Below are 26,917 nucleotides of genomic sequence, written 5' to 3' on the forward strand. Positions count from 1 at the left end.
TGGTTTTTTATAATCAAAAGCCAAAAACCAATCAAAAAACTGCAGCCATTCAAGGCCTAAAACTACAATCACAATTCCTTCCTCAACCATCACTACATGTGTCTGATTTTACAAAGATGGACTTGACCACTAGATCAGGATGGATGGATCGAACAAATTATTAAAGTATCTTATAAATTGCTTTACCACTTGACTACAAAATATGTGACTTTACTTTGGGTGAGACTCACGCTTATTCCACATAACCAGAAAAAAATAGTTTATAATTATAGGTTTTATATAAAAACACCAAAAGGTCCAAAAAAACAAATTCTGGCACATTTTGGTAACTCTATGGTTTTGAAAGTTGTAAGCTATTCCATATTGGGCGTAAGCCTTTGGATTTTTGTGATCCAAGCATATAGTACGATTTATTGAGAGCAATGATGATTTTAATTGTCAATACTAATCTCTTAGCTGGCTATTACCTAAACTATTTTTACGTTTTCCATGTACCATTCTCGCAGCCACCGGTAAAAGCCTTGTCGAGCATCATTTTCTTATGAACAAAGCTAACCACAAAGGAGCATCGTCGGAAAGGGCTCGTTGGCGAAAACCGGTTTCTTCGAATTTTCGATGTTACCACGAAGCCATAGAATCTTGAATTCGTTGGATTTAATGTGTCGTGCAAAGTTTTCGATTTCCCCTTTGTTACTGGATTGTTGTAAGGTCTCGGTTCAACTCATTTGGGACGTTTTAGTATATATATTTGTTTGATAAAACAAGCTAACCAAATGGTCACGATTGAGCATGTTTCTTATGAGAACCCATCATCAATCGCCAAATCCATCCAAGAAACAAGAAGTGTCAAAACTGACACTTTTCTTACTAGCTTGTCACAAAAATTGAAGTAAAAATTAAATAGATCATTCTTTTTTGGTCGGATTAAGTAGATCATTCCATTACATAAAATAAATATATCCTATAATGTAATATTGAAAATTTTGTTTATTTACCCAATCCATCATATATTCGAATTGATTGATCAATATAAATCAGTCCAGTCAAAGCCCATAAATAAAATCTGAGGCCTTAAAAGCCTAATAAGTTAAATAACTTAGCAGAGCCCATTAGCTAAAACCCTAAAGACTTCCTCTATAAGTACCTCATCTTGTTGAAAAACAGAGAAACCCTAAATTATCACTCCGCTTCTTGCTTTATATCTCCACTACTCAAGTTTTCTTCTACGATATGCTGTTTTTGAAATCCTAAACACTATAAGTAGTATAGGTAATGGTAATCTATAGATGTTTCTGGCTCTGTCTCGATCTTATAGGGGAATGTTAAGTTAGTCCTGCTTAGTGTTTTAGTCTCGTGTTCTGTATTTCCAGATGTTGTAGCGATTTATGTGAATTTTCTTACTTATGGTTGCAATGATGAGATCTTATTTGATTAATCGAAAGTGTTTACACTTAATGAACGGTCGACAAAAATGTCGAACCTGAGCGGTTAGCTGAGCAACCATTTATTAAATTTCAAGACTTTGCTTAGAGTTCTTGTTTATATTTTCTTGGTTTGTTTTGTTGTTGCCATGATGAGGAAAAATATGATTTGAAAGCATTGTGCTTTATGAGTCAGCGAGCGACTATAATGTCGACCTGAGCGGTTAACTGAGCAACTACAAAACATCATCACTCGATTCTTTGAAATTCAGATTTTACATTTTGTTTTTTTTTGTGAATCTTGTCTTTGTTGTGTGTTCTTGAAGTGACTATTCCTGGTCTACTGGTTGGCTCCAATTACGTTTTAATAGCTTCATGGAAACTATAATCAATTGTATTCTTAGTATAATATAATGGCTTAACTCTTGTATGTATTGTCACATTGAAATACTTGTGTTAGTGATTGTTTAAGACAGGATTCAACCAAGTTCATTGAATCGGTTAAGGCATAGTCTTTAAAGGACAAGGAGAAAGATAAACTAGTTCAAGACTATAATAGAGCCAATCTAAATCTTGATGGCCGTTGTGTGGGGCAGAGCAATAGATGTCCACTAGTAAAATGATGTCGGCATTTTGTATTGGACAAGTACTCTCCAGTGTCAACATCTGATTTCGTACCAAGTTATTTTGCTAAGTGACTACTTGTTTGGTTTTTTATTGATATTGGTTTGTAAAGTGTGGATGATATCAAGAGAAGTAAATATCAAACAAAATTTGACTGCTAATAGCATCTTTTAGTGAAAGATGAGTTGGGTTTATAGGTCGGTTCAATTACATAAACACCACACTTATGGTAACGGAATAGTTTTGTAAGCTCTATGTTGTTTGGTATGATGTTTTGTAAAGCGGTTTTGTATCCTATTCGAAAAGTGAAACATTCTCTTCTTATGGACAAAAGAGATTCTCCATACAAAGCTGAGAAAAGGGTCACCGAGAAGATCAGGAAACTCTTAAAACAAAAGAGTTTTGAAAGAACCTCTCTTTGTCTATAAGAAGAGAACAATCTATATCAACGCAGCGAATGATATGAACGTATCAGATTCTTCTAGTTCTTGATGACTTAAAAAGAGAATAACGTTTGAGTCGGTAAACGTGTGGAAAGTGTTCGACGCGTTTTCATATATAAGTTTATGATGTTGTTGTAGTGAGATTCCCACATGGTAACGTATGTGTTAAACTAAAGCCATCTCAAATCTCATACACGTGGGTGCTTGTTACTGATTCTTGGTCTTGTCTTTTTATGAACTCTTCTGGTTGTTTGACTTGTTGTAATCTTAACGTTTTTGCTTGCGATGTTTCATTGTCATCAACTTGTTGTTTTATACATTGAATTATATTGATATCTTATCATAGGAATGGTTCTTCAGAAACTAATTTTACAGAACTATTTGAACATGTCCAAAAGTTATACTCATTTAAAAACTAAATAAAATATACATCACTGATATTGTTAGTCTATATAATATAAAACTATCACAGCTAATGATATGTTTTGTGTATATGCAAGCAATGATCAAGAAATTAGAGTATAGCTGGCGTTGGGCGTAATCCGACACCTAAGGATTTTGAGGGTGTTGATTGTTTAAACTTTTAGTTCATACCTATTTCAATTTGGTGGTTTTATAGTGGAGGTTATGAGTAAAAACTTGATATTTACGGAGTGCTAATAGCTCAATTAGTAAAGATTTCCGGCAAAAGCTTAGAGGTCGCCGGTTCGAGTAGCGCTTAACACAAAACCATATAACATGCTTTGGTTTCGGGTCTGATGGAATGTATAGGTTTCGGCCTGAAAGTTTGTGCATACCATTTGTATTGGTTTGATTTGTTTGGATTTGAGTTTTAGTCAAAAATACATATTTACGGGGATATTATTCTATTTTAACAGAATTGAAATCTTATCACAATTAATTTTATTCAACTCATGTTAAATCATATTTTAAAATATGGGGTTATTAAATCTTATCTTAGATTTGTAAATTATGTTAATAGATTTTAAAATCTGTGTGTTATTTAATTAGGATTTTAAAGTTCAAATATTTATTTGATACTATTTTTTTTTTTTTGTAAAATTAAGTAGTCTTTTTCCAAAGAAAAAACGTCTAGTCTAGTCATGTGCGTTCGAGTATTCGGTTTGGCTTTGCATATTTTTCGTAGAGGAATTTTATGATCTATTCGGATATTTTAGTGTAGTCCATTCTTGAAAATTTATTACTTTAGGATCTTTGTAAAGATTCATCTTTGAATAATAAACAATTTCCTTGAAACAAAGAAAGAATATTACATGGTTCAAAACTAACATAAATGAACCTAAATAATTGAATTGAGCAAGAAAACTTGCTTTTGAAAAATTAGGTGATGCACTGCTTTCTTGAACATTGATTACTACAAAGATTGGAAAATCTTAGTGGAAAAAAAATCTTTTTAACGAATCATCTTTTTTTGACTAATAAAAGGTTTACGACGAAAAGAAAAGAATATTACATAGTTCAAAAATAAACATAAACGAATCTAATTATTCGATAGAGACTCAGTAAATGCCTCCCTTGAATAATGAATCAAATATAACTGTTTCTTTTCTTTCTTTCTCATATCATGAGAACAAGTTTCATATCAAAGACATAGATCTCTCTGTTCGAACAAATGTAAAAACAAAAATAATACTTTTTAATATCAAAACTACTAAAAATTAATTTAAAGAACATATAAGAATTTATTCGCCACCATCATCAGAATTTTCAACTTTTTCATCAAAAGTCAAAGTCTTGGAACACCTTGCGAACTTGTTCAAGCGTAACAAACAGAACCACCGTGAACGGTGCTTGTCTCGAAACCGTCGGCACAAACCCTTTATATAAAGCCATAATCCCCTCCGCCTTCACCGTCTTCAAAGCACAATCAATCGCTCCTTTATACGGCGGCGCAACTCCAGCCACCACCTTCATGTTCATCACTCTCGTCTTGATCACATCGACAGGGTTCGAAGCAACACTAGCCACGAACCCTGCAGCAGTACTAGCCAACACATGAGTCAGAAGCCCATCAGGCACCCACCCTTTCTCCAAAATCGTCTCTTTAACCGAATCATACGAAGCTAACTGCGACGAAGTCACAAGCATTGCTCTGTTTATAGTCAAAGACGAACCTCTCCACAACGATGTAACTCCTTCGCTGCGGATCATTTGCGTGATTGCGTCTAAAACGCTTTTGTAGTTTCTCCTCTGAGCCAAAGGTAAACGACCGTCGGCTTGCATTCTCACCATGGCTACATCCGCCGGATTCCCAACTGCCGCACCGATAGCTCCGGCGATGAATCCGGCACCGAGTTTTCTAGTTAAAGGCATGGTTTTTGTTTCTGGGTCGGTCCATTTGCCTTTGAGGATATCGTATAAACCCATACGAGTTGTCGAATAAAGACATTGACGAAGCATTGTGGCGGAGACGCCGGAGAACAGAGCACGTACGCCTTCTTCTCGGATTAAACGAGATCCGACTCCGATTACACCAACGCGGAGAGGAGGCGCGGTGGCGACGGTGGTTGAGGATTGAAAAGCGAGAGCTGGTCGGAGATTGGTTTGGACAGAACCTGATTCGCCTTGGAGTTGCATTCGGACCTTGATCAGATCAAGCGGGTGGGTTGAACAACCCGCTACGATCGATGCGATTCCTCCTTCAGCGAAACCCTTAACACCCATTTCGGAGAAATCGAAGAAAAATCAAAACTTTGAAAAAACAAAAACAGAGAGGGAGAGAGAGAGCTTTTGGTGTTTTCCGGGAAAACAGGCGAGAAAATTGAAAAAAAAAGGTTAGATTTTTATTTGGTTTTCTTTTAGAGAGACCAGTTAGAATTAGAGCTGATCTCACTGGAGATAAAGAGATGAGAATGGAGACAAAAAGCTATAGTTGAAGAATGAGGAATCAGAGGTCTTTGAGACATAAGCTGTTCAAAAACAGAGGTTTTTTTTTAGGTTTGTGTAATAATGTCTCTGAGAGAGGTTGAGAGAATGTGTTTTGAGGTTGAAGACGAAAGTGTTTAAATAAGGGAAGAGAGAAAAAGAGGAAACGCGGAGACTTGTTGCTATTTTGCGCCGAAAGAAAGAGAAACTCTTTTTCCTATCAAATTTGTGTTTATTTTTCTTTTACTTTCCTTTTTCTTCTTTTTTATAAATATTTACATCTTTTTTTTGACTAAATAATGTCAATTCTTATTTATTAGCCTAATTGTTCAAGGAAATTTTGATTAATGAAAAAATATGAAAATAGGCAAAGAATATATATAGGATCCAATTGGTGATATAAAAAGCAACATTTCCTTTTTCTACAAAAAAAAAAACATTTCTTTTTGCTGTTGAATCTAATTGACGTTGAAAAAATTTTAATCGCAAAAATATAGCATTTTCCGCAACATCAACCTGCAACAATCGAACGAACAAGGATACAAGAATTTGCTGCTAGAATAGTAAAAAAGAGAGCCATCACACAAGACTACTAAAGAGTTCTCCACTCTTGAAGATGGGTTTGATATGTATCCCTTCTTCACATGCAATTTCTGGTATATGATATGATATGATATACCCAAATAACATATTTTTGATTGGTAATTATTAAAGTGGTAAACCGTATTAAAGATCATTTGTATCGATAAATCCGTAAATCCTTAAAAGAGAACCTCTCAATACTTTTTTTTCCAAATTCGTAAGCTTTTTGTGCATAGAAAACCATCACCCAAGAGGCCAAGACTATGAGTTCTCCACGCTTCAAGAGGAGTTTGATATGTATCCTTCTTCACATGCAACATGCATGTACCATAAATTCATTTCTCTTTAACTATTAGGTTTTTCTTAATGAGAAGACTTCACTTTCAATTTCTTCTACTAACATAATTGACATTACGAATACACAATGTTAATGAAAATGAAAAATCAACTTTGACGCCAAAGAAAAACACAAACAGTGGTATAATAATTGGTTATGGCATCATTGTCACTTCTTGTTGTGAATTCGTACAAGATTGACAGTGTTATCATTCTATTCATTGGTATTTTTTCATTGGTATACATAGAGATTTTAAAGGATACTTTTTCCCTCAGTTGAATTATTTTGCCACACCCCACCACATGGGATGCTTCTTTCTTTGTTCTTCTTAGCTTCCATGTTTGATTATTCCTTGATGAATAATAGATTCCTTTTCTCATCAACTGTTTAAAATTTTATTTCATAAGATTGTGATCTTCTTTGTGTCTAATAATGGAATGCGATGGTTTAAACAAAGATGGTTTAGTTTTGTGGCTTGATTTATTTTCTTAAATCTAATGGTTGAATCACAACTATTTTATTCGCATAATATAAACGGTTCACTTGTTAAAAAAAAATTAAAGCTTTTCGTTGTTATATAAAATACATAAACTTATGCGGAACACTCGGAAAAAAGAACTTGTTCTCTCTTTTTATCTCCCCAATTCATTTTCAAACATTAATTGAAAAAAATATATAAATTTACTTTTTTCTTGGTCAATCAGTTTCATAATGGAAATTTTAATTTGGATGGTGAACCAACAACAATAATTACATAAATTCGTAGACTACAAATCTCAATCAAATTAATAGTTTTATTAAAAAAATGAGTTTTTCCAAGAAATTAGTTGTTGCTTTTATATAAGATAACAGAGGACTTTAACTAAATTTTCATTTAGTTTCATTAAAATATATAAATTCCTGAAAATGCTTTATTTACATATACTTTTTCATTGTTGTCTAAATTATTTTTATTTTATTTTATGTCATATAAAATACCAAATCGGATAGTTTTTTTTTAAATTAACTAATAGCTGATGAATAACTAATTTCTTACATACACTTCTTAATAGGTTTTATATTATGGCATTTGTTGTTTGTTTTTTTTTTTTTTGGACAAAGGCATTTGCTGTTATGTAGTTAAACGTGCAACCAGACTATTAACTAACGAATTATTCCGTTATTTAGTAAAAAGATATAGAGAATAATGGAATCAGAAACTATACTGTAAAATTTGTGTCAGAGGTCTTAGAACCATCAAAATGGTGACCATATAGTATAAAAGCTCTCTGCTTAAAATAAAATAAAAGTTCAAAGATTCTTCTTCTTACAGCCTCAGCCCTCAGCTACCTACCTTTCCTCACTAGGCGATCGATGGCTCTGCTTCTTACTGCAGCATCTCATGAAAAATATATTCCACGTTTGTTTTATTTTTATCATTTCTGCACTCGAATACAAAACTCATGCATGGTTGTTGTCGACAAAACCATGAAACAATTAAAAAAAAAAAACCTTTATCACTTTTGTTTGGTCGCTTTAATCATCTTCACTTGACTCGCTAGCTGTTTGATTATTCAACATATCTTTGATTTAGGATTATTTCGTTCATCGAAACTAAAAAAAAAAAAAAAGTTATGTATGTATTTTACCAAAAACAAAAAAAAGGTTATGCAATTCTTTTTTTTTTTTTTTTTTGTTATGTAATTCTTGATCCAATCAGAAAACATATGATCTTTATTTTCTTGCCTCAATAATATCAATTGTGTACCAACGTATTTATTTATCTTTGCGGTGAACCACGAGTTTGGTCACATGACAAAACATCTTTGCTCAATTTGTCTAGTGTCTACCACGTCTCTGATTTTTATAAAAGAAATCGATATTTTCACATGACAAATCGTTTTTAACTTTATTTTGTTTTTGTCCATAAATAGTTAGATGAGATTTATTATCCATAAATATAACGTTGTTGACGTTTTTACCATTTTCTATAACAAACAATTCAACCTTGTGTAAAGTCGTAACTCGGAGATGGTTGCGCAATGTTGGCGTGCGGAAGCCACGCGCAAGGGCATGGTCTTAACTCTTAAGTCTAAACCAGACAGTCCTATTATAAATTTTCAAATAAGCTTCTGACTTTTCCCATTTATACATAATTTTTGTTTTTTAATTACAATTTTAAATTAGCCATCGTCAACTAATAAAATAAAAAACTTTTTCACTAGAGATAAAGATTCAGAAAAGAAAAAAAGTTCCAGCTATGTATATGTTTGTCTAGTCTAATACTCTAACAAGCTTTGTCAAATCATTAAATTACAATTAGACATTATAAAAGACTAATATGATTATCATCAGGGTGACTTTCGAACGTACTCTTAACTTATTGTATATATTTTAAATTTGTTTTCCAACTGTTGTGGATAGATTGGTGCAAGATTACAATTATAAACTTTATCTAGTTTTGGTTATATATACCTTTGGATTAAAGAAGTTTATAATCCACATATATTGTTATCTCCTACTATCAAGAAAAAGTATTTCAATATAATTTCGCAACAAATGGGATCACTTTGTTATTTAAAACATTGCTTTCACCATTAAAATAAAAATCTAAATTAATCGCAGAAATAAATAATGATTGTGATGTTAAAATGTAATCACATTTTTTTCGTCCGGTCTTGTACCGGCACGAACTGAGTTATACCATCATTGACTTTGTATGAAGAAACATTAGCCCTGGGCAAAATATTCGTTAGATTCGCTTCGTTTCGATATTCGTTAGATTCGATTCGCTTTGATATTCGTTTCGATTCGATTCGAAAAATTCAAATATCTATAAGATATTGAACCGAAGCAAATATGAAAATCTAATATTCGTAAAAATCGAAGCAAATAACAAATATTGATTTTTTTAGTACCGAATATCCGCTTCGCTTCGTATATTTATATATATGTATAAATATAAGTTATTATATAATACATATAATATATATAATATGTGTATTTATAGATTTGGGTATATATCTGATAAGTCTATTATCAAATTATTATATTTTGGCTCGTTGGGTTTTTTTTTTTGCTAAATGATGTTTTTAAGCAAATAAAACTTTACTAGAAAAATCATTATTAAAAATAAAATGTGAGAATTCTATGGACGGTGGTTATATTTCCTTCTTATTTTGAAAATATGTCAAATAAAAACCTCTAATATTTCATATTTTGCACTTTATATTTATGTATTATATGTTTTTTGTTTCAAAAAGAAATTAGATGGGTCGAAGCAAAGCGAAACAAGTAATTCGCAAATATTACGAAAAATATTCGAATATTCGAAGTTCCGAATACTCGTAAATTTACGAATCGAAGCAAATAGCAAAATCAACTATTCGGTCGAGGCGAAGCAAATAACAAATATCACAAATTTTCCAAATATTCGCTTCGTGCGCAGGGCTAAGAAACATAATTACGCAACAAAGAAAGGAAGAAGAAGAAGAAACAACAAAATTAAAATATAAATTTTTAATTTAATTAAGCAAATAAAGCACGATTTATTAGTGAATACTGCGTGTGGCCCGAAGAAGACATTTGGGCCAAATATAGTCTAAAAGAGTTGACTATTGACTTTTTTGTTTACCTCTCCCGCCAAACTAAAAGCCGTTTCCAAGATCTTCTTACCAAAACTCACACGTGTCACCTAAGATGTCGGAGGAGTGGCCTAGAGCTGTTGACTCTTGACCTTAAGAAGAAGAAACACATGTATATATGTTCGTAGTGAAATCTTGTGGAGCTTACAACAACCGAAGTGCAAAAGTTAAGGAGGATACTGTATCGTCTTCGAAACCAGATACTAGTTAAGTGAATTCTACTATTCTAGAGCCGTGATGATGCATATGCGCGCGGATGGGTCAAAAAGGTTCTTCAAATACCACAATCTACAATACATCATTTGACAGAGGATCACATAAGAGGATGGATCCAAGAAAGTTTTTTTCCAATTTACAAAAGTCGTGGCCAGACCCAATCTCTAAAAAGTCGTAGCTACCTATACGGCCCATTATATGAAAACATTTGGTCTTCGGTTTTGGCCTTTTGGGTAAATTGCTACTGCTCATTGAGAATACTTTATGGATTATATATATCATCACATAGATTAGGCTAAGTTCTGGGCCTGGGCTTTCATCGTAAGGGACAAGTCGTATTATTCATATCATTCAGGTTTCTTCTAAAATTGTTGGTGGTGATCCTTGAATTGTTCATGTTATTAGTCTCTCTCTCACGTAAGCTTGTTGGAGCTATTAATCGTTGATTAATATGTGATTTTTGAGAATCTCTCATGGGATATTAGTTGCTTATGCAAACATTTCAGGGAATTATAGTTCTTTCTTCTATTATTATTTTGTTGCACCGAGAGATCAATCAAAGCAAGTAGTGATTAGAATATGAATAAGCTGTAAATATTACAAAGGAAACTAAAACATGGCAGAAACAGAAACAACAAGAAAAACAAGGACAACATCAAACAACATCATAGCTAATATAATAAGAAAACATGACAACCACTTGCTAACAAAGTGTGTAAGATAAAAAAAAAAGATGGTAATATTGTGTTGTGTGGCAGTAGCTAGCTAGCTAAAGAGAGCTTAGCTTCTCATTTGGAAGGTGGTGGAGTGAAGAATGGGAAGGTTGGTATGCTGGTGGGAAGATTGAATGGGAAGTTGCTTGGGATAGAAACTGGGAAGTTAGGGATATTGATCTGTGGGAAGTTTGGGATATTAATGGGTTGTGCTGGATTAGTCAAAGGAGGTATCTGTGAGCCTTGTAGTGGTGGAAACGCCGTGGGCTGAGGAAGAGAAGTAGAAGGAGGAAATGGTGGGAACGTTGTTGCAGCCGGTGGTGGAAGCGCCGCTGGTGTTGATTGAAGAAGATGGCGACTAGCTGAGAGACCAGTGAAAAAGCTTGTGAATGTCAGTGCAATGACAAGGGATGATAACCAGTACTGAGCCATTTTTGGGGATTGTATGGTTTTGTTGTTGTCACTAGAGAGAGGTTTGAGAGTGTGAGTGGTGATGGAGAGATTATGGAGTTTGGTATGTATTTATAGAGGGTTTGAGGTTTGATGAGAAGTAGGTTTGAAGAGGATTATTGTTGTTGCAACTTATTAACACATTTCCGTGTTCTACAACCACAAGTAAGATGCAATATGGGTCACTTCTAACTAGAAACAACCATGACACAAAGGCACTTTTAGGTAAATCCGGTTTAATGTTTTTGTATTATGTTTTATTTAAATAAAATATAACTTCACAAACGAGAGAATTGCTGGAAAATTTTATTATATTTGATATAAAAATTAAAAATTATCAAACCAATATTTTTAATTTTAAGTATACAAAAGCGAATATATATTGTTCAATTTATATCGGAAGAGATTAGGTAAAAAGCAAAAAGAAAAAAAAGGAAAATCAGTTTAATTGGATGGATGTTTTACAATTGAATATAGGAATTACTTTGTTTACAACTAATATTATGTTTGGTCAACCAACCAAAAAGAGATTTGATTAAATATGGGTTGAGAGCGTTTATTCTTGGGATAGCCTACATGAAAAAAATAGTTACGACAGAATTTAAAAGTTTTAGACGGTTGTGACTGAATATCATACCCTAGTAATTATGTAATTTTGATAAATAATAATAAAAAATTATGTAATTTTGATAAATAATAATAAAAATATTATGTAGTTTTGCAAGTTAGATCTAAATCGCGTACCAAGAAAAATAGGAAATTCACAACAAGAAGTCAAGAACACGTACATAATTATATCATAACTTGACGGATAATTTTATCTCTTATCAGTAATCAAAAAAGTTAAAGATTTAGATTATGCGAAATGCTAATTAAGTAAACCAAAATCTAAAATCTATTTAATTTTTTTTTACATTGTCATATGTCTGTCTATGCCGTTCAATTTCTTACAAAACACGGGAACTAGATTCTACTTAAGACCGCCTTAAACCGTGAAATCACAATCTAAACCGAATCCGGTTAAAGAGAATCAAACAGTAAATCAAGAGATCGTTTGGTGGTTCGTTAGCAAATGAGTGCTGCCCCGTTACCGAGACACATGCCAAATTGCCAATTCCAAATTTTCGAAGGAAAACAAAAAAAAAAGTTAACTAAGCATATACATATTGTTAAGTTAAGTCATACAAAAAGAAAAAAAGGGAAACATATCACATATTTTCCTTTTTGCTTAATTCCAATTCCTATTTAGAGTTTTAAAGAACTCAACGTAATGATGATTATAAATAAACCTCTAACATATTCATTATTTCTCACAATTCAATCTATCAAAGCTAATCTCCTTCGTCTAAACTAAACACGAAGAAGAATACTCTACTGTTCTTGAATAATCGACCATAAAAAAATCTCACTTGAACATGTCGATTACGTTGGTACACCGTTACCTTGTCCGAGACTTTTTCGCTGTTCCGTTTCTTACACCACAAGGAATCGGTTACCACCACTTTTGTCGTAACTCCTTCTTACATGTTCCTCAAAGAGTTGTTCCTCTCTTGGGTTTGAAGAAGCGTTCACAAAAGCCTTACTTCAAACCTTCTACTACCGGAAAGCCGCAACAATCTAACCCCGATCCTGTTCATGATGAGAAGCCTAAGCCTGTTCAAGCTGAAGCACCACCACCACCACCACCGACTAAAGAACCAGAATATTTTGATGGTTCGGTCACCATGGGTGCTGCTCCTTCGCCAAGACACGTACCGATTCCGATGTTTTATGTTAGAGAGAAGATCAAAGAGTCCTCCAAGCTAACCAAGACTTGAATGAGATAATTCAAGAGACCAATCTTTTTTATTTTTTAGAGTTTCTTTGTTAATTGCTATTATCACCTTTGTATGTGGCAATTTTTCTGTTCAGTAACCAAATTGTGACCAATGTTTACTGTACTAGAGTCACAAGTTGTAAAGCTGTTCTATTTTACAATTGTTATAAATAAAAAGAAATTCTAGTTGATCAGAATGGTGAAATCAAACAAGTAGATTCAGAGTATCTTCTACATTCAAATCTCAGGATCACTGTATCTAGCTATATTAACCTCTCTCTCCTCCTACATATAATAACTACGAGTTGTCGTGTCTAGATCTATTGCTTCTACGGACAAAGAAAGCGTAAGTTACAGTAACAGCTACGATACAACAATCTCCGATGGCACAGAGAGGTTGCAGTAGGTACCTGTTTCCCATTGTTCACCAACACAATCAAACAACAATTAACACCACTAAATAAAAAGAAAAAAAGAACTAAAGGATGATGATTTTTGGAGACAGAAGCAAAGACTTACTTGGGAGAGAAGACACTCTACACAAAGAGGTGATTCCTCATGAGTAGCGTTAAGAGTACTGAGTTCATGTAGAGCGGAACAAGACAAGGGAACCCGAGCTTTAGCTTCAAAATTTGTCCAAGAATTGTTTCCGGATGAGTTGATATTGTCAAATGTGATTGGTTTCTTAGTTTTGCACCAACGTACTGTACATGACAAGGGATAAAAGGAACAGCATGGGAGATGCATATATACGTGATCATGAACATATCAAGATCCCAGACAGATAGTATTGTAGAATGACTAGAGATTCTCTACGAAATAGGGTTTTTGAATGTGAGTGTACATACGGAAGAAACCGAAAACAAAAATCGAGAGACCAACGATCTGAAGGAATATTCCGGCCACTATTGTGTTTTTCGATTTAAAATATTCTTAATATTTATGTTTATTTTTGAATAAAAGACTTTGGTTAATTATTGCTAGAAATAAAATTAGCTTAATCATATCTTCAAATAAAATAATATAATGTGTAATATTATTTTAATCAAATAAAAGAATATATGATTAACATAATTTTATTTGAAGATATAAAGAATACAATGTGAAAAATTAGGAGTATATTATTTTAACGTAAATAATTAATACAAATAGTGTTTGTCGGCAAAAACGTTTCTTTTAAAACCGCTAAAACCGTGAAATCACAATCTCTTAATCGAACATTAAATTAGGAGATCTATTTGTTGGTTCGGTCACTATGAATGCTGCTCCGTCATCGAGACACGTGCCAGTTCCAAATTTTTGAAGGAAAAAAAAAGGTAACATATCAGATTTTTCCTTTTTGCTTAACTCCAAATTTCCAATTCCTAGTAAAGTTTTGATGAACTCAACGTAACGATGATTATAAATAAACCACTAACCCTCTCAATTATTTCACACAATTCAATCGATCAAAAGCTCTCTCCTTCGTTTTAAAAGCTAAAGACTAAGAAGAGTACTCTGCTATTCTCACTTGAACATGTCGATTACGTTGATACACCGTTACCTTGTCCGAGACTTTTTCGCTGTTCCGTTTCTTACACCATACGGAATCGGTTACCACCACTTTTGTCGTAACTCCTTCTTACATGTTCCTCAAAGAGTTGTTCCTCCTCTCTTGGGTTTGAAGAAACGTCCACAAAAGCCTTACTTCAAACCTTCTACTACCGAGAAGCCGCAATCTAACCCCGATCCTGTTCATGATGAGAAGCCTAAGCCTGTTCAAGCTAAAGCACCACCGACTCAAGAAGCGGAATTTTTTGATGGTTTGGTCACCATGGGTGCTGCTCCTTCACCAAGACACGTACCGATCCCGATGTTTTATGTTCGAGAGAAGATCAAAGAGTCCTCCAAGCTAACCAAGACTTGAATGAGATAATTCAAGAGACCAATCTTTTTTAGTTGCAATTATTACCTTTTGTTTGTGGCAATTTTTTTGTTCAGTAATCACTTTCACCAATGTTTACTGTACTAGAGTAGAGTCACAAGTTGTAAAGGTGTTTTTTTTTTTTACATTAGAAAAAAAAAATACTAGTTTATCAGATTCATGTGAAATCAAACAAGTGGATTCAAAGTTTCTCCTACATTCAAGTCTCAGAATCACGGTATCTATAGTTCTCTACTAATCTCTCTCTCCCCCTACATAATAACTACGAGTTGTCTTGTCTAGATCTATTGCTTCTACAGAAGGTAGTGACAAAGAAAGCGTAAGTTACAGTAACAGCTAAGATACAAACTCCGATGTATGTGCACAGAGTGGTTGCACACACATATAGGTACCTGTTTCCCATTGTTCACCAACACAATCAAACAACAATTAAATAACTGAAGAAGAATAAAAAAAGAACAATGCAATGGTGAGCAAAGACTTACTTGGGAGAGAAGACGCTCCACACAAAGAGGTGATTCCTCATGAGTAGCAAGACCACAGTGTATGCGGTCAAGAGTATTGAGTTGATGCAGAGCGGAACAAGACAAGGGAACCCGAGATTTAGCTTCAAAATATGTCCAAGACTTGTTTCCGGTTGAGTTGATATTGTTGAATGTGATTGGTTTCTTAGTTTCGCACCAATGTACATGACAAGGGATAAAAGGAACAGCATGGGAGATGCATACGTGATCATGAACATCAAGATCCCAGATAGTATTGTAGAATGACTAGAGATTCCCTACGAAAAAGGGTTTGGTGAATGTGTTAGTGTTATGATAAATGTAAATACGGAAGATGAATCAGAAAAAAAAAAAAAAAGAGGAAGTAGGCTTACGATAAAAGCACCAGCAACATCGATGGTTGCTAAAGTATTGCTGTTTCCAAGAGCAAAGTGACCTGCCATTCCCATGTAATACAGTGCAGCAATCTACAAAGAGAAACATCAAAACTTTGAGCTTTTTGAGGTAGAAATCCCAGACAAAGAACAAAAAGAAAAACTAACCTCGACCCATTCATTCACTTGAAAACCATGAGAAGAAAGACAAGAAACTGCTAAAGTTTGGATAAGAAGCAAAAGCATAGGCCCCGAGTTGATCGGTTGTTGGAGAAGTAGCTGTAGAAGACACCAACATAGTATGTATGCAGAGCCAATCAAATACAAGCAGTCACCTGCTTCAGCTAGAAAGGACTTGTCTTTTTTTAGGATAGACCATGGCAAAACTAAAGCAGATCCAATCGCAGATATAAATAGAAGCAAATAGATAATTTTTACTATGACAGTGGCTCCAAATTCAGTTGACACTTCAAACATTTCATCCTGATATCTCCCAGCATGCAGCAAGATTAGGAACCCACAAGTTAGGAAGCTCAAAGCTAGGACGCAGACACTCTTTCTCTTTGATCCTGTGCGAGAGACGGTAAACAGTCCTAGACCAATAACAAGGACGATTGAGATCAGGTGAATCCATTTCACATAACCACTGCCAACTTGCTCTAGCCACTTAGAAATATCAGTAACGTAAGTCCAGTTCACGCCCCCTTGACGCCAACCTCTTAGTAGTCTACCAGATATAAGAAGCAAGAAGATAGAACCGACTTTGTAGTCCCCGAGTATGTTCCTCCCCTTGGAAAAATCAAATATCTTCGCTGTCTTGAAGAGTAACAGAAGATGGAATGTGGATGCCATGAAATGCCATATATAGTGCTCTTCTTCCACCATTGAACTTGATCCCATGCTTATAACAAGGATCACAAGAACAGCAAAAATGAACACCTCTTCTAAATTTAACCAATAACTTAAACTGCAGACTTGATCCTTGGGTTCTTGGTAAACCTCTTTCAATAAGGACAGAAAAAGAGTTACACAGACGAAGCATGAAAGAAGCATGGCACTCAACCCAAGACCGAGTAAGAAAACTGGTTTCTGCAAACATAAAAGAGTTTTGTTATGATTAAACTAGATTTTTACTGGACTTGTGAACTATTGACAATTGACAATCGTCATTTTTCTTAAATACTTTCATGGAACTCTAAGAAAAGATGCCAAACATACTTCAGTGGTTTTGCTTGCTAACCACTCACTTGCAGTTTTCAAGAAGGTGTCATATGCATCTAAAGCTCGGCTGAAATCTTCCATGGCACTAGAAGACCTATCAAACATGAAAGCATCCTTGAAATTAGTTATATCAAATTCAAACTCAGGAGGAGCACGGTATGTGGAAGTCTCATACAAATCACGCACTCTGTCAATTTCTTGGCCTTCCAAATGTTGTGAAGAACAGCGGCGTTCCTAAACAAGCAAATAAGCTGTTTCTCTTTATCCCCAGAGCACTCGCTAATATCCAAACCAAGGCCCTCACAAATTCCATCAACAAAGCAATTGCAGGAAAAACCTTCAAACAAGGAACTTGGTATCTGTGCTTGCATTAGTCTGAGTAACTGCCATGAATTCAATTCTAGTGCCCGTAGTTGCTCATAATCTGAAACGAGAAGACACAGTAAAGTAAAAATGCATCCCCACACGTTTGACGAAAAATTCGAGAGGCCAATAGCGCTTAACCTCGTAAAGAATTGAGAATTCCTGGGACAACCACTCCAACATTGTTCTTTGGGATCGGCACACCAAACAGAAGAGCTAAAGTTGGTGTCAAATCTACCTACAATACAAGGTTTCATATCATGTATAGCTCATTATTATGAACAGTCTGTCCAGAAAAAGCAAATGCTTGCTTGACTGACAGGAAAAGAGATCAAAGAGATCTCACGAAAATTGCAGTGACTGTTCTACCTGGAAAGCTAAATTATTGGTTGCTGCACCATAATCAGAAACATTGCTTCTCAACCCAATGAAGAGCATTAAGGAGTCAGTTTCTTCATATGATGATCCTCCATGATTTCCATTATCGGTCATGCCATGATCACTGACAACTATCTGTATATGAAACCCAAATAAGATTACTCTTGACATATGAAATTCATGGACCTTATAACACGGAAAATACTCACCAAAAGAGTTTGTCCTTGGTCATGGTCACGATCCATCATCCCCCTTAAATGCATTGTTCTAACTATGTCATCCATTTCTTTAAGTTTTGCAGCCATCAAAGGGCTAGAATAAAGAAACATCTAATAAGATGATTCAGCCATACAACTAGTAACCTTAACGATTCTACTCACAAATGGGTTAGGTAACTAACTACCTGTTACGGCCTCCAGTATGTCCAACATGATCCAAACCAAGGTAATGAAGGATCTGATAAGGGATAGATCTAGTAAGAATAAAGCACAGAAAATCTCAAGTGTTATCCAAGAGGAAATTGTGAACAATCATCAAGGGGCAAAACACCAATGCTGGGGAAAAAAGCAAAAACTAACCAAGAAATTCCAGTCATCACGGTTTAGCTCATGCAGTATGTGTCGAGAAACATTTCTGTCGACCTGTACTGTATCTTTGACCTGTCCAAAAAACATTATTTTTTTTCGTATGACCATTATAGAAAGCAATCAGTAAAGCCAAACATCACATTAAAACTCACAAAGAAACTGCTAACACCATCTTGTCTCATAAATAGCCCTGGGAATAACTTGAGCCACGTCTCATCACCAAGCATCACCATTTTCCAACCAATCCTAAAGAATTGACCTGGTAAATTTGGACCACTGTTACAACGGTTTTTCTTTCAATATTTGGAAGTATGAAAACATTTCTCATTCACAAGACTAATAGCTACCAAGAAGGTTGTCCTCTAAGAAAGCTTGTGTATTAAAATTGAAAGCCACATCCAAGAAACCACCAATCGCACCAGAAACCATTGCCTGAAAACAATAAAATCCGTAACTCAACAAGCAAAACAATTCATCTTAAACTGTGATCATTTACTTAACAACCACGATAAACGCACCTTCAACCTCGGCATTGTGACAGTCGGAGGAGCTGCTTTAGCATGGTAACCAATGGCATCTCCTTTAGCCAACAGTGACTGAGTGTAAGGCATAGACTCTTTCCATACATTCCTTGGAGGTTGACCATCTCTCCCTAAAACGAACTCTGCAGGAAGCCCATCAATAACCTAAACTAGCATCGTTTTAGAACCAATTCTCTCACAAAGAAAAAGAAGCAAAATCCAAATTTGAACAACTGCATCATCATACCATCAAAATCAGTCGATCATATTTCAAAGAGATGCCAGATAACTCCTACAACACAAAATACAACACTCCCAAACTTCAGAACAACCAAAACGAAGCTATAAATTTGTGTTTGTATTCAAAAAAAAAAAAAAAACCTGGTGGAGCAATCTCAGTTTCTCAGAATGAAGCTCAGATTCGTTCGAATTCGGAGAAGAATCACAGAAAGGATCACGATAGCTCTCTGAACCACTGAAATTTCAACATTAATAAACAAAGAATGAGTAAGCAGCTTCTTCTTCGTCGCTCTCAAAATGTTATGAATAGTACCTGACGCCGGAGAGAGTCGGCTTGACGGGGAAGAAACCGAAAACAAAAATCGAAAGACCAACGATCTGAAGGAATATTCCGGCCACCGTAAAAGCCGTCAGTCGCGTACAAGTCATCGCCGTCGTCATTTCAAGATCCAGCGAGAGAGCTGAACCAAAAACAAAAAAAATTCAAACGCTCAAAAAAAAAAAAAAAAAAAAAAAAAAAACTCGCAAGAAAGGGGAAAAGGCAACTATAAGCCCAGTTAAAAGCCCATTAGTACTATAAAAGGCCCATTAGTAGTATAAAAGGCCCATAATGAGAATTGAGGTAAATTGTACTGTATATAACTGTCACTGTAGTTTTTGAATCATGTTTTTGTGTTGTGTCAGAGTTGTTTCGTAGTCTCGTAGAAGCCTAAAATGGCTAAAAGGTTAGGTGCAATGTTACTTTAGGACTAGAGAGAGAGAGAGAGGCACGAGGACGTGAAGGTGAAGAAGGTCACGAGTGAAGAAGAGTCGAGTCAAAAAATAAAAATGATATTGTCAGAGACACTTTGACCCAAAGAAGAAGATCAGAACACACACACAGTGGTGTCACGTGCGGCCTAAAGCTTCTCTAACTAATATAGAAACTATTCAATTTCTTTATAATCAGAGAAAGTAACGATTATCATTTGTTTCAATAAATCGTTTCAAACGAAATAAACAGTTCGCAGAAACGTTTCAATTGTTTTTTTTTGTATTTTTATGGCACTGAGAGATGTTGAACTAATTCTACTTTTTACCAAACCAAACCAAAACAAATATCAATGGATTAAATGTAATTCAATAAATTAAACTATTTATACTAGGGTTTGATTACTGATATTTTCCAATATGATGTGATGCGTTTTTCTTTATTAAGAAAAATTGGTTTTAATTATTTTTAAGCTACATACACATACACGGGGGTGTATTCAAAGTAAAATTTCAAGTGATTTGAGTTTTATTGAGTTTTTAAATGATTTTGATGATTTTAGGGAAGTTTATATGACTTTTGTAAAAAAATTTCAAATCTCACCAAAAACCATGAGATTTGAATTTCTGTATTTTTAACTAAAGAAATCTTCTCAAATCCTCTGAAATCTTTCAAAATCATTAAAAGCCAAATACACAAATTGTTTTCAATAACAGTGGATTTTAATGTGGATTTTGAAATCATTAGTTGAATAGCAGTGGATTTCATGAGACTTTATAAAATTCATGTTTGAATAACAGTGAATTTGTAAACTTTTTACAAATCACTTGAAATTTCACTTTGAATACACACATGTTTTAAGCTAATAATTAGTTTGTTGAAAGAAAAAAAACTTCCATGTACTTTACCAGAAAAAAAAAACTTTAATTATGAATAATTGCTTCCTAATCCTATATAAGTTAATTACTCGTAGAACACTTGCTTTTTATTTCTAGTAAACAGAATTTTAATAAAGTAACATCAAACATCGGTACTTAGAGAATTTATCAAGTAACATATATATATATATATATATATATATATATTTATAAAATTAGGATCAATAATCTATGCATGGTCAATTGGTTTTAAGTTAAAATTCCATGATAAATTCAAATTTAATACAAATCAAGTTTGTAATAGTTTGATAATATTTAATAAATTCATATCAATTTAATAATTTGATTGACTAGCCAAATCTTTAATTTATAATTTTCAGTTTGTAATAACAATATTATTTGATTGACTGCCCACAACCCCACACTAGATAGAGAAGAGTTTACATTTAAAAAAAAAAAAAAAGCAAAACCATAGTAAATAATTGTATTCATCTTTGGAGTAATCAAGATCGAGTAGTAGTAGTAAAAAAAAGAAAGAAAAGATCAAAGCATAGTAGTAGTAGTAGTTGTTGGTTATATTTATTTGTTTTTAACAAAACCTAAAAATATCTGTACGGACAGTTTGAACGTGTCCCAATCAGATTTCTTGTGGCTGCTTTGTTTTTTTTTTTTTTTTTTTTTTTTTGTGTTAGGGTCCCCTTTATATTGTAAGAAGTTTTGAGTGGTCGACACTGTTTTTATTTTACTCTGCCTCGAGAGGGGTGACCCCTCCCCTCATCTCTCTCTCTCTCTGTCTCTTCACAACTGTTTCTTCGCATCAAGGAATGCTAAAAATTTATAAAAATCGTTTTGCTTCTTTGTTTTTTTTAATTTTAATCCACAGTTCTTGGTTTGCTTTTCTAGCTATGGAATGATCGTGGCTAATGGCTATATTGAAACCAATGTGTGCTTCTGTTGATGACGTTATTACACTATGTATATAACATCCTCCCACATGTGCCGATAGTAATGTTGAACTTGTGTAATATTCCCTCCGTTTCATAAGAAAATGATGTTTTGGGATTTTTTTTTTATTTCATAAAGATTGATGTTCTACAGATTTTAATTAATTAATATTAATATTTTGTTAAGTTCAAGAAATAATCATTGATAAAATTTGAATTTCTAAATTGTTATTGGCTTTTAGTTAAATAATATTTTTTTGGTGAGAGAAAATAAAGTTTTTTAAAATAATAATAATTGTTTTTTAATTTACTGAAAATCTCTTAAACATCAATCTTTTAGAAATAGAGGGAGTAACATGTAATAAATAATCCCTTCAAAATGTAAATTTTAGTTAATTGGTGTTTTCAGATACATATTCAGTTTTTTTTTTTTTTTTAAACTGATGATTTGTGAAATAAATTATTTGTGCATGAGAAATTGATCATTCGGCCATTCCATATACAAAGAACTCAAGAAACTCTCTTTTGAGAGCACAATTCTTACGACAAGGTATTGTGACCCATTATTTGGTCGTTAGTAAAATTTCGAAAAAATGATGGCACTTTTCGAAATTAACAACATATTATATACTATATATTCTGGCCGCAGACAAAATTATTTGTTTATTATTTCATTATTGATTTCCATTTTTACCCGAAATGTTCTATGCAAACCACAAAAATAGTACATATATATATATATAGTTATATACTTTTGGATATTTTATTCTCATATTCCCAAAGTATATATATATTCGAAATTAAGAACTATTTTGTCATGACATTAGAGTTTTTAAAACAATAGCAGCAGACCAAAAAATATTTCTTTATTCTTACATTATATACTTTGTCACTTTACCCAAAATGTTCTATAATCTATATAAACAACAAAAATAGTTTAGTATTATACAATTTTGTTTGATATTTCTATTTTCATACATTTTTCAAAGTTTATAAATATTAAATTTACATAAAACTTTCTTTTGAGAGCACAATTCTTGTGTCCCATTATTTGGGGGTTAGTGTATTTTCGAAAAAGATTGCACTATTCGAAGTTAACAACATATTACAGTAAAACCTCTATAAATTAATACTCTATAAATTATTAAACACTATAAATTAATAAATTTTGCTGATCCCAAATAATAAATTAATAATAAATTAATAATTAATATTAATTTATAGATAAATTAATATCACTATAAATTAATAAAATTATATGGTCCCAACATTATTAATTTATAGAGGTTTTACTGTATATCTTATTATATAAACCTTGGTTTTCAAAATCAGCCAATAAAAAGATCGTGACACGTGTCAATTATAAACGATAAGATGTTGACACGTGGCATAACTAATTTTGTTAATATTTGGATAAAATAGAAATATTATTAACCTTATCGAAGAAGGAAATATATAAAATAAATATTATAAAGAATTATATATTAAAAATTACTAATAAAATTAAACAAATAATCTAATTTCAGTTATGTCAATTTGGTTTATTAATAAGATAGGGATTTAAAATTTATAATTAACAAGAATATATGGCGGTTTTTGTTTACAGAAGAGGATTAATGTTTAAACTTTAATTTTTACAATTAAATCAGATTATTTGTTGGTTTGGGTATATAAATGATAAATAAGAATTATGGTTTATCTTTATAAATTAAAATTATGGTTTAACTTTAACAATTAAACGAGATTATATGTCAAAACTTGGTTTTTAAATTTACTAACTCACGTGATCATGATAAGTGTCAAGTAAAAACATAAGATGTCGCAATATGTTATATCTAATTTTGTTAATATTAAGATACAAATAGAATTTTTAAACAACATTAAAAAAATTATAAAAAATTAAAGAGAATTTTTTGAGAAATACCCCTTTTGGTGTACCCCTTTTCAAAAATACCTCCTTTATCTATTCATTTTCAAAAATATCCATGTTTAAATATGAAATATTATAAAGTTTTATATAGTTTATAAGGTACTTCCATATAATAACTAATACTTGGAAATTTGAAACAAATATTTTATAATGTTTTAAATCGTTTTTACAAAACTTTATAATTTTTAATATTTAAAAAGGGGTATTTTTGAAAATGGATAGATAAAGGGGATATTTTAAAAAAGGAGTACACCAAAAGGGCTATTTCTCAAAAATTCTCTAATTTGTATGTATATTTATAAGCTTTCACACTTATTTGGATGAATTTCAACATTTAAAGTGGTTTTTTTTATAAAGTTTGAAATAGGGGTATTTTTAAAAAGTGGTAAGGAAAAAGGGTATTTTGATAATTAAAAAGTAAAAAAATTGATATTTATAAAAAAAATGTATAAGCTTATATATTTAGACATAAATTATCTTTCTATGTGGAAATTTAAATACCATATAAATACCTTTTAAAAACGTTTTAAAATTATTTAAAAAACATATAAAAACTTTTTAAACCTTATAATTACCTTATAAAAGTCTTATAAATACCGTTTATAACCTTTTTAAAACTTTATAAATATTTGTATTGAGTCTCACAATAGTAATGATGATCTAGATGTACCTTAAAAACTATATAAAAGTTTACAATTTTTCATATTTGAAAAGGGATATTTTTAAAATAGATAGAAAATTGGTGTACCAAAATGGGTATTTCTCAAAACTTCTCTTTCAACTATTAACCTAATTTTTAGTTTTGCCAGTTGTAGGTTTTACAATTATAAGGGTTATATGTTGAGTTTATAAATCTGCATTATAGTTTAGATTTTATAATTAAACGAGATTATTTATCGGTTTGGGTTTATTAAAGAGCAGTGAGATTTATGTTTTACAATTAAACAAGGTTATTTATCAGTTTGGGTTCATAAAGGAGAATTAGGATTTACAGTTTACAAATAAATTAGATTTTGAGTTTAACTAAATATCTAATTTTATTCAAGATTTTTATTTTATAATATGTTATATTTGTTTAATTTTTAATTTATGTATGAATGTATTATGCCATTGAGCAATTTCATTGTCCAAAACATAAGAGTGAATAAAAAAATTCAAAAATAATATTTTTAGCTTAAATTAAAGATAACAAAGTTCAATATAAATCGTAATATTGTAATTTTAAAATATTTTTAAAGAAAATATGTAGTTTTTTATAATTCGTATTTGAAAGATTTTTTAATGTTTTCCTTAACGATGCTATAATTTATTTTAGAATCTTTATGTTTATTTGCGTTGTTTATATGAATTTATTTACAAATGACTATATTTGTATTTAACATCATATTTTAGATTGATGTTAATTTGAAAGAACTTTACCATCATATTAAATAATAAATAATTAATTTTCATAGTCTGAGAATGTTAAAAAATTTTTTTTTTACAAAATGGTATAATCATGTTTTAGAGGATAATTGATAAATTAAGATTTTTAAAAATATTTTAGCAATATTATGAGTAATGATGAATAGCTCCCAAATATAACCTCTATAAATTAATACTCGATAAATTAATATTCTCTATAAATTAATAAATTTCTCTGGTCCCAACTCAGACCAATGTAATTTTAATCACATTTTGATAAAATAATAAGATAATAATTTTTTTGAAAATCCTTTGTAAATCAATATAATAAATTAATGATTAGGTAAAAATTTCAAAATATATGTATATATAGTCACTTTAGTTTTTGTTACATTTTATTTTTAAATTTTTTTGGAAAAACTTTCTAAATTAGGAAAATCTCTCTATAAATTAATAATAATTAATTTATCGATAAATTAAAAACTCTATAAATTAATACATTTTCATGGTCCCAATATTATTAATTTATAGAGGTTTTACTGTAACTCCCAAATGTTTTGGTGATTGTCAATTTGACATTACTAGATTTTTATAATTAACGTTTAATAAGGAATTTTAAGATATATATATATGTATATATATACACGTGTATTTGATACTTCAAACCAAATAAATCTCTTACCAAATGAAATTAATTTCTCTTATTTTTTTTAAACAAAAATTTGGAAATTATTTTTTTGTCATGTTATAATTGGAAAATATTTCCCGCATACAAAATTACTTGTTTATTGTTTCATTATTGATTTTCAATTTACCCAAAATATTCTATATAAAAAAAATAGTAACTCGTATATATCTTATTGGATAAATTTTATTCTCATATATCCAAAATTTATAAAACTATATTCGAAATAAAGAACCTTTTTTTTGTCATGTCGAGAGTTGGAAAAACAACAGCCGCACACAAAATTATTTGTTTATTCTTACATTATATACTTTGTCATTTTACTAGAAATATTCTATATTAAAAACAAAAAATAGGATTTGCCCAAAAAAAAAAAAAAAAAAAAAAACAAAACAAAAAAAACAAAAAATAGGATGTAGTATTATATAATAATTTTGTTGGAAATTTCTATTCTCATACAAATTTCCAAAGTTTATAAATATTAAATTTACATAATAGCCCCCTTTCAAGAAAGTGTTCAGAGTTTCTTCTTCTGGTTAATGTTTTTTTTTTTTTACAGTAAGGGACCAATTTAGTTACAAGAAGAGTGTGTAAGTGAGACAACTCATTTTATGCTTCCCTAAAAAAAGAAATTCCCCCACTGACCCAAACACACACTTCTTCTTCTCTCATTGGAGACTTATAAATCCTATTACCTCACCATATCCAATAACCACCACACACACATAGTCACACACTTACCAATATCACCCAAAAAAAATAAATAATACTGTCTTTTTCTTTCCAAAAATAATCATTTAAGAAACCCCATATCATCTTATATTATTACTTTATCAGTATCATTAAAATACTATAAACCTCTCCCTGAAAATATCTCATCCTTTCACCAATCAAAACCTTGTCATGTCTTCTTCTCTCCTCGACATTTGAGGTGGAAATAAATTTAACCATTTTTATAATATATTCCCTTGAGCTTTTTTTGTTTTTGTTTTATTTCTTTCTTCTTTTGATCCATTTCTCTCAACTTCTCTTAAGTTGATTCATCAAACAAACAACAACTAGCTCTAGATCGATCTTTAGTCGTCCTCTCCTCGACTTGGTTT

The 26,917-nt window shown here is 31.9% G+C and overlaps 5 protein-coding genes and 2 non-coding genes across 8 annotated transcripts; 4 read left to right on the plus strand and 3 right to left on the minus strand.

Moving 5' to 3' along the window:
• Positions 1-1,407: 1,407 nt before the first annotated feature.
• On the plus strand, positions 1,408-1,500 carry LOC111831306. Its single transcript, XR_002834562.1, has one exon. It is a non-coding gene; the product is annotated as a small nucleolar RNA snoR128 (small nucleolar RNA).
• Positions 1,501-1,565: 65 nt separating this feature from the next.
• On the plus strand, positions 1,566-1,657 carry LOC111831307. Its single transcript, XR_002834563.1, has one exon. It is a non-coding gene; the product is annotated as a small nucleolar RNA snoR128 (small nucleolar RNA).
• Positions 1,658-4,024: 2,367 nt separating this feature from the next.
• On the minus strand, positions 4,025-5,500 carry LOC17888512 (mitochondrial uncoupling protein 5). Its single transcript, XM_006296036.2, has one exon. The coding sequence runs from the start codon at positions 5,171-5,173 to the stop codon at positions 4,229-4,231; it is 945 nt and encodes a 314-aa protein (XP_006296098.1). The 5' UTR covers positions 5,174-5,500; the 3' UTR covers positions 4,025-4,228.
• A 5,184-nt stretch (positions 5,501-10,684) lies between these two features.
• LOC17888476 (proline-rich receptor-like protein kinase PERK2) lies at positions 10,685-11,332 on the minus strand. Its single transcript, XM_006296131.2, has one exon. It carries the CDS (start codon positions 11,275-11,277, stop codon positions 10,921-10,923), a length of 357 nt encoding a protein of 118 aa, XP_006296193.1. The 5' UTR covers positions 11,278-11,332; the 3' UTR covers positions 10,685-10,920.
• A 1,378-nt stretch (positions 11,333-12,710) lies between these two features.
• Positions 12,711-13,112, plus strand: LOC17888080. Its single transcript, XM_006296258.1, has one exon. The coding sequence runs from the start codon at positions 12,711-12,713 to the stop codon at positions 13,110-13,112; it is 402 nt and encodes a 133-aa protein (XP_006296320.1).
• A 1,423-nt stretch (positions 13,113-14,535) lies between these two features.
• On the plus strand, positions 14,536-15,039 carry LOC17889512. Its single transcript, XM_006296210.2, has one exon. The coding sequence runs from the start codon at positions 14,628-14,630 to the stop codon at positions 15,015-15,017; it is 390 nt and encodes a 129-aa protein (XP_006296272.1). The 5' UTR covers positions 14,536-14,627; the 3' UTR covers positions 15,018-15,039.
• Positions 15,040-15,136: 97 nt separating this feature from the next.
• On the minus strand, positions 15,137-19,711 carry LOC17889742 (GPI ethanolamine phosphate transferase 2). Of its 2 annotated transcripts, XM_006293562.2 has the most exons (17): positions 19,536-19,711; positions 19,364-19,457; positions 19,230-19,274; positions 18,980-19,147; positions 18,809-18,893; positions 18,614-18,720; positions 18,453-18,533; positions 18,278-18,330; positions 18,084-18,186; positions 17,866-18,009; positions 17,638-17,734; positions 17,320-17,557; positions 17,131-17,227; positions 16,081-17,001; positions 15,913-16,005; positions 15,521-15,816; positions 15,137-15,427 (listed from the first exon to the last, which is right to left on the minus strand). In XM_006293562.2, the coding sequence occupies exons 1-17, from the start codon at positions 19,661-19,663 to the stop codon at positions 15,298-15,300; spliced, it is 2,880 nt and encodes a 959-aa protein (XP_006293624.2). In that variant the 5' UTR covers positions 19,664-19,711; the 3' UTR covers positions 15,137-15,297. The 2 variants fall into 2 exon arrangements, with proteins under 2 accessions (XP_006293624.2, XP_023640667.1); XM_023784899.1 differs by lacking the exons at positions 19,364-19,457; positions 19,536-19,711 and having other exon boundaries at positions 18,980-19,125.
• Between the last annotated feature and the right edge of the window lie 7,206 nt (positions 19,712-26,917).

The sequence above is a fragment of the Capsella rubella genome, unplaced genomic scaffold (assembly GCF_000375325.1).
Source record: "Capsella rubella cultivar Monte Gargano unplaced genomic scaffold, Caprub1_0 scaffold_4, whole genome shotgun sequence".
Classification (NCBI taxonomy): Eukaryota; Viridiplantae; Streptophyta; class Magnoliopsida; order Brassicales; family Brassicaceae; genus Capsella; species Capsella rubella.